This window comes from Ceraceosorus guamensis, assembly GCF_003144195.1.
Source record: "Ceraceosorus guamensis strain MCA 4658 unplaced genomic scaffold IE81scaffold_3, whole genome shotgun sequence".
NCBI classification, from domain to species: Eukaryota; Fungi; Basidiomycota; class Exobasidiomycetes; order Ceraceosorales; family Ceraceosoraceae; genus Ceraceosorus; species Ceraceosorus guamensis.
In genome coordinates, this window is record NW_020289998.1 from 487563 (window position 1) to 497808 (window position 10246).

The 10246-nt window shown below is 57.7% G+C and overlaps 3 protein-coding genes across 3 annotated transcripts in view; 2 read left to right on the forward strand and 1 right to left on the reverse strand.

Moving 5' to 3' along the window:
- The first annotated feature begins 1238 nt into the window (after window positions 1-1238).
- On the forward strand, window positions 1239-6400 carry IE81DRAFT_130996 (alpha/beta-hydrolase). Its single transcript, XM_025510270.1, has 3 exons — window positions 1239-1339; window positions 1506-5827; window positions 5901-6400. Exons 2-3 carry the CDS (start codon window positions 1647-1649, stop codon window positions 5923-5925), a joined length of 4206 nt encoding a protein of 1401 aa, XP_025373089.1. The 5' UTR covers window positions 1239-1339; window positions 1506-1646; the 3' UTR covers window positions 5926-6400.
- On the forward strand, window positions 5884-6524 carry IE81DRAFT_130976 (hypothetical protein). Its single transcript, XM_025510269.1, has one exon. It carries the CDS (start codon window positions 6032-6034, stop codon window positions 6395-6397), a length of 366 nt encoding a protein of 121 aa, XP_025373090.1. The 5' UTR covers window positions 5884-6031; the 3' UTR covers window positions 6398-6524.
- Window positions 6413-10246, reverse strand: part of IE81DRAFT_319778 (hypothetical protein) — a 14440-nt gene continuing 10606 nt past the window's right edge. The window contains exons 95-129 of the mRNA XM_025512828.1: window positions 10059-10230; window positions 9968-10013; window positions 9876-9895; window positions 9724-9803; window positions 9614-9690; window positions 9521-9589; window positions 9489-9493; window positions 9423-9428; window positions 9290-9401; window positions 9191-9244; window positions 9069-9169; window positions 8948-8981; window positions 8919-8923; window positions 8837-8897; window positions 8784-8806; window positions 8689-8753; window positions 8638-8643; window positions 8570-8574; window positions 8523-8548; window positions 8396-8489; window positions 8288-8353; window positions 8198-8257; window positions 8130-8155; window positions 8066-8099; window positions 8005-8035; window positions 7897-7965; window positions 7813-7854; window positions 7751-7788; window positions 7721-7724; window positions 7601-7671; window positions 7549-7564; window positions 7468-7485; window positions 7290-7443; window positions 7124-7250; window positions 6413-7054 (exon numbers count right to left, since the gene is read on the reverse strand). Coding sequence (XP_025373091.1) covers window positions 6653-7054; window positions 7124-7250; window positions 7290-7443; window positions 7468-7485; window positions 7549-7564; window positions 7601-7671; window positions 7721-7724; window positions 7751-7788; window positions 7813-7854; window positions 7897-7965; window positions 8005-8035; window positions 8066-8099; window positions 8130-8155; window positions 8198-8257; window positions 8288-8353; window positions 8396-8489; window positions 8523-8548; window positions 8570-8574; window positions 8638-8643; window positions 8689-8753; window positions 8784-8806; window positions 8837-8897; window positions 8919-8923; window positions 8948-8981; window positions 9069-9169; window positions 9191-9244; window positions 9290-9401; window positions 9423-9428; window positions 9489-9493; window positions 9521-9589; window positions 9614-9690; window positions 9724-9803; window positions 9876-9895; window positions 9968-10013; window positions 10059-10230 — 2219 coding nt within the window. The 3' untranslated portion in view covers window positions 6413-6652. The remainder of the gene's footprint in view (window positions 7055-7123; window positions 7251-7289; window positions 7444-7467; window positions 7486-7548; window positions 7565-7600; window positions 7672-7720; window positions 7725-7750; window positions 7789-7812; window positions 7855-7896; window positions 7966-8004; window positions 8036-8065; window positions 8100-8129; window positions 8156-8197; window positions 8258-8287; window positions 8354-8395; window positions 8490-8522; window positions 8549-8569; window positions 8575-8637; window positions 8644-8688; window positions 8754-8783; window positions 8807-8836; window positions 8898-8918; window positions 8924-8947; window positions 8982-9068; window positions 9170-9190; window positions 9245-9289; window positions 9402-9422; window positions 9429-9488; window positions 9494-9520; window positions 9590-9613; window positions 9691-9723; window positions 9804-9875; window positions 9896-9967; window positions 10014-10058; window positions 10231-10246) is intronic.

Consider the following 10246-nt stretch of genomic DNA (forward strand, 5'->3'; position numbering starts at 1 on the left):
GGCTTACCGCTCCGTCCACGTCCACTCACTAGGTACTTTTCTGTTCAGCTTGGCTGCCCAATCAGCGGCTACCAGCCGCAGCCAAGCCTTGCCATGCTGATTGCACACTCACCGCGGTACTGTTGCACGACGTTGCGTCCAAGCACAGCGCTCAACGGCTCGAAATGTGCCGTCGCGCAGATCGCATGCTGATCACCCCGCTATTGATGCATTCGCGTTGGAGCGCGTTTTCGATATGCCGCTGCTCCGGTCTCGCTGGCTGGCCAGCAGTCAAGCAATCAAGAATCACGAACCCCGAATCACGACTTTTTCGATATTCGACACGCGTTGATCGAGAGTCAGGAGTCGTGAGTGGAAACGCAAATCGCTCCTATAGTGACCAAAAGACGTGGGATGCGCCATCGCTTTGCGCTGTACGACAACGCGGCTATTCGCACTTTGATCTTCAATCGAGCGAGACAACTTCCAAATGGAACCCTAATGACCATTTGAGGCAGACGCTTTAATTGCTTGTTTGACCATTTCGCAGATCGCCCGACAGATTTCCGCTCAGCACGCATATATGAGCGTCTGCGATTGCCTAAACTTTTGTATTTGTGCATCAGCAAGGTCTGCACAGATTCAAGATTGTTGAAAGTTGCAAGTCGTGGCCCTTGATACATGACTTTCAAGTTGAGCGAAGAGAGTTTCCAATTCTTAGATCGTGTCGCCAAGTTGCTGTTAGATGCCGAAGCCGATGGGAACATCATTCTTGAGAGTCAAGAGTCTTGAGCCGAGAATCTTGAGTCACTGATGAGTATACAAGCGCGTCAATCATTTAATCAACAATAGCAAGGTATGGCATACGCGCGATCTTGGATGTGCATATATGCCGGCACGAGGCCGGGCGCACCGCACGGACGCGGCGGGCGATTTTGCACTCGGCAGACTATAGGCATGCATGCATCCATTCACATCATCCGTGTGGCCTTTGCAGCAGGGGACGACGTACTGTACCGGTACTATGCGCGGTACCCTACACCAGCATGCAGCGTTCGACAGCAGCCAGGAGCAGCGGTGTAGGCATGCAAAAGCCCTTTCGCTGTAGGTATCGGTAGCGTACCCATCAGGCGGCTCCGCGAGGCAGCCAAACGCGAAGGACGATGCACATAGCGCTTCTCCTTTCACTCTGCTGTACCGGTATGGATGCCGTGCATCCTCGCACACCCATTCACGCAGCCATCAATTCCAAGTCCATCCATCACTTGGCTTGCAGCACATCGTGCAGCCGACTATCATCTCAACATTGTGTGACAAGTATTTGGCCTGCCCGGCATCGCAAGCCTGATTTTGCTCCCCCGTAGGTGTGTCAGCGCTCTACTCTCCGTTTCCTGCACCCTTCTATACCCCTAGGCACCTTGCTACAGCTGATCGAGCGACCCATATCCCGATCGATTCGCTTCCCGACAACCCTCAACTCTGCCTTCGACTATCGCTGCACTCTTGCCCCCGCCCATCCCTTATAGGTCACACCTCTGGCGGGTGCCGCCGATCGGCCCTTTGTTGGACGGCACACCACCAAGGACTCGACATGATGCGCGCCAGATGCTAGCTACTACTCCATCGACGATCCGAAGCAAGTCCTTAGCGCTTGGTCTCGACCCAACATGATGGTGCATCCGGCTCGCACACCCTCCGACGTGGGCGTGAGTGGTTCGTCGCCAGTCGCATCAAGCTCGAGGGCTGGTGGAAGTGCTTCACCAGCTGGCGCTGCGAGACGATCCTACTTTGACTTGTACCCGGAGCGGCGAGGGCAAGGGCCGTATGTGCCGCCGACTGCCTTGACGCCGAAGCTGTCTCGAAAGGACAAGTCCTCTCCCCGAACGGATGTGCAGCGCGAGCGAGAGAGGGAAGCAGAGCGCCGGAAAGCGTTGCAAGCTGCCGCGAGCAAAGTCTCCGCCTGGACGCTGGAGCAGCAAAAGGCTCAGATCGTGGACACGCCGACATGCTCCGAGGGCCTCAAGAGGTCGACAGGAGCGGCACGCGTCCTGACGCACCAGCCCCGCGAGTGGGACGTCGATTCACAACAAGCTTTGCCAGGTCAATCAGGCGGGGTGGATGCGAGGGCATTCCTATTGAATGCGGGACCCAATCACCGGGAGCGCAACAAGTTGAGGAGCGGGAATCTTTCTTCCGCCTCCTCATCTCACCTGCTCCGCAGCAGCAGAAGTGAAATATCGCTGCGGAGCGTAGCCACCAATCCTATCACGCCTTCCTCCACTTCATCTTCTATCCTGGGCACCTTCGCCGATCCTCCGGTACCGCCAGACCGCCATCCCAATGGTCAGCCCGTCGAGCGCAAGGATGTTGGGATGTCGCCCTCGGCCAGTGTAGACCATTGGAGAAGCTTGTCCTCCAGTCGTATGGCAGCGAGAGCTACATCAGAGAAGCGGCGCTCTCCTAGGACTCAGGATGAGTCTGCCATCCCTATGCCATCTGTGGCGACCCAGGAAGCGGCTCGCGTATCGCAGGAATCACAAGATGGAAATGTTGAGCGGTCCGCCGAGGATGTAGCCGCATATACGGCAGCTGCTGCCGCCGCTGCTCAACGCAGTCCGGGGGGTTTCCCCGTGATGATGTCCTCCGTCACGCGCAGGCGCAGCGCGCAGAATTTGGCGGCTCTTTCAAGTTCGTCGTCAGTTGAGCAAATTGCGGTTTCGACCAGCCCACTCGCAGCCCCAGATCCACCACGTGAACAGCAAATGCGAGCATCTCGCGGGAGCGCCGTGAGCAAGCAGCAAGCGCTGCCTGGACGGACGCAGGGCGTCCCAACAGACTGCCGACAACTGATGCAGCAGAGCAGCAGACTATCACGAGTGCCCCTGGCTGCTATCCCAGACTCGCCCGCTCCTTCCATTATCTCCATACCCGATGAGGTGTCGACAGGAAGCACAACCAGTGAACGCAACGGATCGCTGTCGACAGATGCCAATGCCAGGCTGCCGAGCTCCTCTGCAATGCCGGAAGCCGTAGCAACTGCAGACCCTGAGGCTACGACGCCGAAGCTGCGACAGTCAGCGTGGGCGCCTCAGGACCAAGAAAATGGACAATCGAGGCCTCAGGTGGGCGCGAATGTGAATCTGACTGGCCGTGCATCGTTTTTGTGCCCCACCGCAAGGCTTGACAGGCGCCCCGCACCTCCGATCAAGGAACAGCCTCTTTCGATCGAGGAGATCATCAGGCGGGGAACGAGTCAGAAGCCTACTCGGCCTGTCACTACACGATCAACCTCAGCTCGTGCCACCAGCCAAGTGCCCATGGTACCGGATTTGGCTCCGGAGCCCTTACCGCCCTTGCCTCCTGTGCGAGCCACATATGCGGCTTCAAGCGCCGCAGTAGGCAAAGCATTACCGCCTTCTGGTGCTACAGCAGCTCGCTTGGCACCTCAGTTGGTGCCGAGCATAGACGACATCATCCGCGGTCATGCGGCGCAAGCCTGGTCAACACATGGCAAAACATCTCTAGCGTCAAGTTTGTCCATTCCATCAGCTCCGCCAGGTCAGGCTCGTAGCCTTCCACCTCCCTCGCCGAGCAATGCTCGGATATATCAAAGCGAAAGCGAGAGCAGAAGCTCGTCAGAATCGGAAGAGGATGATGGCGCATCGGCAGCCAGTCATGACTCGGTATTGAGGGAGGTGCGGGAGTCGCTTCGCGCCGAGCGGCGCAAGGCTCGTATGGAGAAGGCTGCTGCGAAAGCAGCAGCTCGCAAAGCGGCCGAAGAAGAGGCCATGCAGCCGGTTGGAGCCCCAATGCCCAGATCTGCGCGACGTAAGCTGCATCACGCTACCTCATTCCCAACTCGGCCTGTGGGCGAATTTGGAGAGATAGGTACTGTGGATCCGATGCCGTCATCCTCAAGACTGTCACGAAGGGCGAGCCGCAAATCTACGGCTTCCTACGCGGTCGATGACTCTATCGCACAAACGGCGGATCGTACCGCATCCAAGGCGCCTGGCAAACCGGCCTCGTTCATCTCCGAGCCAGTCCCGCCAATGCCCGGTAGAAAAGGCTCGGCGGAAGACAAGCTCAATACAGACGTCACGCAGTACCTGCGTTCCAGCAGACTGACTCGACTGATCAAGCTGGAACAAGCACCGTACGCGGGTTTGACAGTTTCTCTCGCAGATGTCGGTGATCCAAATGGACATCCTGTCATCGTGTTCCTTGGGCTCGGCGTGGTACGCTACATTGTCGCACTTTACGATGACATGGCCGCTGTGCTCGGCCTTCGACTCATCTGCATTGATCGTTGGGGAATGGGCAAGTCGGACGATCTATCTGCGGAACGTCGAGGCGTAGTAGAATGGAGCAATGTGGTGGCAGAGGTCGCGGGCCGACTTGGCGTGTCGAAATACTCTGTCCTTGGTCACAGCGCTGGTGGACCCTACGCAATGGCGACGTGCTTGCGCTTTCCCGAGAAGATTGCGGGTCCTGCGCATCTGCTCGCGCCTTGGGTCGGCACAAGCGTCGAGAGCGGATACAAATGGCTCAAATACGTGCCAGACAGCGTCATCAAGACTGCTCAGGCAGCGGAGTGGAAGGTGCAAGGCTGGAAACTTGGGAAGCTGCCATCTCTAACCTACGAATCGATCGGCTACGATGCTCGTACGAGCGGAAACCGAAGTCCCTCCTACAACGGTGCCATCTCCCCCCGCACAGACGGTTCGACAAGCGGTTGGCCTGCGATGCACGGACAGGAGATGCTCCCTCCAGTCTCGCCCACTGGCACCACAGCAAGCAGCGGAGACAAAAGCTCCGATCTCAGCATGCGGGATTCGTCCATCCACACGGCCTCCCGCGTTGCCTCTCCTTCGCTACAAGTGCCTTCCACCCCCATTCTGTCGACGCCGACCAGTGGCGCCTCGAAGGCGCTGCGATCGAAGCCAGGCCGTTTCAATGCTTTCCTGGGCGGAAGTGGGAGTAGGGCTTCTTCATCGCAGAGCGACGCGGACGTGCTCAAGAGTACACCGGACTCTGTGCGCTCAGCGCAGGCACGCGAGGCTGACAGACGATCTCAAGTATCTTCGCGGACGGGCGACCGCTCGCCGATTCCACGATGGGGTTCTTCTAGTTCTTTGGCGTCGGCGAAGGAGGGGATGGTCCGGTCGCCTCGCGTGCAAGACCTCAGCGACGCTATCCGATCGACTCACAATGGCTCTCCAAAACTTGTCTACCCCGACGAAGCACCTGTCGTACCACGTAAGGACCGATCAGCCCGCAGCAGCATATTTCACATGCGGCGATCGGAGTCCGCCCTCTCTGTACAGGAGGGCGACATGGCTTGGGCATCTGCTCCAAACGGCGACGTCAGCTTGGACGTCTCTACAACTTCTTCCTCCCGCAATAGTGGAAGCTGGGGTCGTAAACGCAACCACGCGATGCCGAGCTCGATCAGCACTTCAAGCATTCGCGACTCTCCTTTGCTGCACGAACGACTCGAAGTCTATTCACCTGATTCCACCTCCCCTGCTACCCCGACTTCAGCTCAGAAGGGCCTCATAGACTTGCCGACGGCAATTCTGCGAGCATCACATGCCGAGTCGCTCAAAGGTGGGGCGGCGGATCTGCTGACAATCTTGGGCCGAGCGTCGCAACGACCTTGGGGCTTCACCTACGCCGACGTGCAGCATCCAACCATCGTTTGGCATGGAGACAAGGATGAGCGCATTAGTCTTTCTGGAGTGTTGTGGATGGAGAGAGAAATGCGGGAGTGCAAGGTAAACATTGTCAAGGGAGGGACACACAGCCTCATGACCGACGTCACAACTTTTGTCGAGGCCCTCGAAAGGTGAGAGTCGAAGCCGCCACATTCTGAAATGCGCGCTCGCAACTAAAGTCGTGCTGCATCCTTTGCCTAACAGCATTGCAGCACATCGCAACGATTGAATGCACACTGCAAGCAACCAGCTTCCAGCTTGATACCCTCTCAGACTCGCAAACATCAAAATTGCTCTTTCACCGTCACACGCTCCTTCCTGCTCCATGCTATAGAATGCCACAGCGCCTCAATCACCTCCCTCAACTTCTTGCTGGCTGGAGGAGTACCTATACCTGCTCTGCCCCATTTGATCGTACGCTCACTGTAGACCCTCCTCCCATCTTGCCTTCTGCCCCGTCTAATCGTCCACTCTCTCCTCCCTTAGTCTTTCAATACGAGTATACCATTCCTGCAATTACGTTGCAATCTCAGCAGCAGACTTTCAGAGGTGTGCGAGCCAGCACGTGTACATTCAAGATCTCAAGGCTTGCTGTTCACTTGATTCGGCATCTGCGCACAGCTTCGGGTACCTTGAGGGCGGGCGTTTGCCCGCCCAGAGGTGAGCGCGTCTGCCTCCGTAGATCTCTCAGTGGAGGCTGAGACGTGATCAAGAGTCAGCAGGAGAGAAATGATGGGTATTGCGATGAGCAAAGCAGTGCAGACAAGGAAGCTTCTATGGAGCAATGCAGAATTGACAGGCAAGGATAAGGAGCGTTGTTCGAGTTGATACGCAAAGAGGGTGATTGGTTGGTGTGAATGAGAGTTTGGTATGGTAGAAGGCGAGAATGTCAAAAGAGTGTGATTAGAAGGTGGGCACCTCGATTCGAAGCGTCCGCATCAACGATCTTCCACGTTTTACGCAGCAATGTTGCGCCTGAAGTTGTCAAGGGAGGTGCGGAATTTGCTACCGCCCGGCAGCTTACACGTGCATTGACCTTCTTTCAAAGGATGCTTGAAGCCCGTTTCATGGACGGGATGGCCCACGACTGTCTTGGTGGGCGCTTTGTGGTGCTTGTGGATCACTGGAGTGTACAGCGGGACGCCGTGACGGTAGAGGATTTTGCCTTTGGAGTCTAGCACTGGGCCAAATGTGTGCGAAGGCGCTGGCGGACAGCCTCCGCCTGAATGGTCCGTGGAGGATGGCTGCGTGCCGCCACTGCTGCTGGTTCCTGAGGCAGAATTGCTGCCGCGGAGAGACGTGGAGCCAGTAGGCCGAGGATCGGTGCTCTGTGGACCATCTGTCTGAGGTTGGCGTGACTGTGAAGAATGCGAGAAAGCAAAAGTCAGTGTAGGCTCGTGAAGCATGGTAATGAGAAATGGACTTACAGCGCCAGAAGCCTGATCGAAGGGTGGCTCGCTGTCAGAGCCCGGCGCTTGAGAACCAGAAGCAAGCGGCTGCGATCGCGATGTGGTAGCAGCCGGAGCGCCGGTGAGCGGATCCGAGCCAGCAGAGCTGCTCAAGAGGCCGGTGGGAGCAACGGCTCCGCCCGACAATATGCTGCTGGATTGGCGGGGGATCTCAACGGAGGCTTCACTCTGGCTAGTCTGAGTCCCTGCTGCGCCACCCGTATTCGGCCGGTTGGGAGCATTTGCATTGTTGCCGCCTTGAGCTGTACTCGTAGCGTCGGCTGTCCTTGCTGTTGTAGCTGCCGGTCTCAAACCAACGAGACTGCTGGCCGAAGAAAGAGCTTGAGATACAATGCTGCTCAGTCGAGAGGCCAGTGGAGGGGCAGGTGTCGTCTGCGATCCACTCGGCCCTGCGGTTGGCTGATTCCCAAGACTGAAAGTCAAAGAAGACAGCACCGCACCTCCGCGGCTTGGGGTAGGTTGAGCGGTTGGATCGACCGCGTTCGGATCCGCGGATGTGCTCATACCTGGGCCCGGAATGCCAGCAGGTAAGCTGAGCGGTGGTTCAGAGGTGACAAGGCTAACGCTGGAATTAGCAGGGTCCACGGCTCTGGAGGGCGTGGGCGCCACGCTGCTAAGCACTGCTGTTTCAGATGGCAAGCCTCCACCAGGCTGGGCCGAGCTCGATGGTCCAGAACTCATTGGGGCGCCTGGTGGGGTGGAAACGCCCTGGACCGGCGTTTGTCTGCCACTCTGAAGCTGCGCGAGTGTGCTGCTGAGTGACAAGAGCAAAGAGGTCGCTGGAAGCTGAGTAGTTGCACCTGAGCCAGCGGTTGGGATTGCCGAAAGTGAGGGATCACCACCCTGCGCTGAAGTTGATGGTGAAAAGATCTGCGACAAAACGCTGCTGAGGGAGGAAACGATCGCTGTGCGGTCATCTGTTGGCACGACTGTTCTAATGGCCGTAGAGACTCCCGCATTGGACGTCAGGGTAGCCCCTCGGCCGTCTGTCTGCGAGAGCATGCTTTGAATCGAAGAAAGTATGGAGCTCACCGCAGGCGCGCTCGCGAATGTGTTCTGCGGGCCGCCTGCTGCTGGGGCGGAAGTGAAGCTCTCTAGCGCAGCTGTAGTGGGCAGAGCAACGGGAACGCCGAGCGTGGTGGATACAATCGGTGCGTTTGACGATAGCTGAGTCGAAATGAGCTCAGACTGGTCGATTGTCCCTGTCGGCAAGGCAATCGAGGATAAGACAAACGACAGAATTTGGGAGACTTGTGAAAACACAGGGTCCACGGGAAGCTGTGTGTCGACCGGAAGCTGTGTGGGAGTGGGGCCCGGGAGTGTACTGCTTGGTTCTGCCAAGGTCGGCAACGCAGACAGAGCCTCGGAAACGACTTGGCTGACCTGCGAAACGACTGGATCCACTAAGCCTGACGTGGGGATGCCAGATGGCAACAGGGTGGACAAGCTGCCGAGATCGATAGATGTCACACTCGCACCTGGGCCGGGATTGAACGTTGGCAGAACGCCGCCAGAGCTCAGACCAACGGATGGGAGACTGTCACCTCCTGGAGGGGATGGGTTGGTGGGAAGGGTCGGCAGAGTGTCACTGCTTGGAGTAGATACGGGCGCAAGCGACCCCAAGCCTGTTGTGCTCAACACCTGGGACAAAACACTCTCGATGGACGACACGAGAGGTACGTCCAAGATTCCTGTGGCTGTTGGCAATCCAGCCAGCAGTGAGCTGATTGAGCTAGCGAGCTGCGTGACGGACGCTGTCTGGCTAGCAGCTGGATTTGGGACATCTCGGGTGACGCTGCCGAGCGCCGAAGAGAGGCTGGAGCCCAAAGAATCCAAGTCTGGCGGACGATCCGTGATGATAGGCAAAGAGTTCGTTCCAGCCGGAAGTGTGGTTTGCAGGGACACTGTGGGCAATATCGTCAGAGCGGGATTCGTGCTGACGACTACGCCATCAGAGATTGTTGTAGCAGCAAGTAGGGTCGTGAGCTGATCGATGATCTGTGTCTGTGAGATGACTGGGTTGACTGCCCCGCCGACCACACTTGTCAAGCCTGCAGCTTCGGAAGCGATGCTTGAGAGCTGTGCCCCAACGTTGCCGAAGCTCGTCGTATCCGTAGGACGGACTGAAACCGGAAGCGAGACGGGGATGCTGGCGCTTTGGGAAGGCAGTGCAAGCAGCGAAGAGAGGCTAGAGAGCAAGCTGCTCGCCACAGTCACTTGCGGGTCGACCGGAAGGCTCACAGTTGCAGGCGCAGACGGTAGACTGCCGTCAGCCGAGATCGTCACAGAGGCCGCAATGGTCGCCGGCAAGGTTACTTCCAACGAAGGCTGTGCCAGGACTGAAGAAAGACTGACGAGCAAGCTTGAAACAGCACTGAGTTGAGGATCGACGGGAAGCGTGGGAGTTGGCAGACCGCTTGATGCCTCGTCAGCGACGGAAGCAAGCACGGAGGTGGGTAGAGTTGTCGATGGCAATGCTACGCCGACGGACGTCGACAAAGGCAAGTCTGATGGGGCTAGCGTCGCTGTTGGCAGTGCCAGTGCGGAGGTTAAGCTACTGAGGAGGCTCGATGCCGGAAGTCGGGTATCGACAGGAAGATCGAGCGTGGATGAGCTGCCAGGGAAGTTAATATCAGAACTGAGCACCCCCGTTGGTAGGGCAATGTTCGAAGTCAAGTCTGATCCCAAGCCGTTCGATGGTTGGACGGACACTCCCGGCAACGCCGTATTCTGCGTAGGCAACGCAAGTAGCGATGAAAGACTTGAAATCAAGCTAGAAATGCCAGTAGCTTGAGGATCTACGGGTAGGCCGAATGTCGAAGAGCCACCTGTCTGGCCGACGAGGGAGCTGAAGCCGCCCGTTGGCAAGGCGTTCAGCGAAGTCAAGTCTGACGCCAATGTGGCCGATGCCGTCAATGAGATGTCTGACGAACCCGTGGCGAGCGGTGGCAAGCTCAGGAATGAGGACAATTGGGAGACCAGGCTCGAAATGTCAGTGACTTGAGGATCGACTGGAGGACTGGCGATGGGTGTTGTGGGCAGCGCGGAGTCCGGCGCAGCTGTAGCTAGCGTCGGCAGGCC

What these genes read in the sequence shown, in the direction of transcription:
- IE81DRAFT_130996 (XM_025510270.1), top strand. Translation starts at nt 1,647, where the DNA reads ATGATGGTGCATCCGGCTCGCACACCCTCCGACGTGGGCGTGAGTGGT. An exon ending in TTTGTCGAGGCCCTCGAAAG is followed by an intron (nt 5,828 to 5,900) that starts GTGAGAGTCGAA and finishes TTTGCCTAACAG; the next exon opens with CATTGCAGCACATCGCAACG.
- IE81DRAFT_130976 (XM_025510269.1), top strand. Translation starts at nt 6,032, where the DNA reads ATGCCACAGCGCCTCAATCACCTCCCTCAACTTCTTGCTGGCTGGAGG.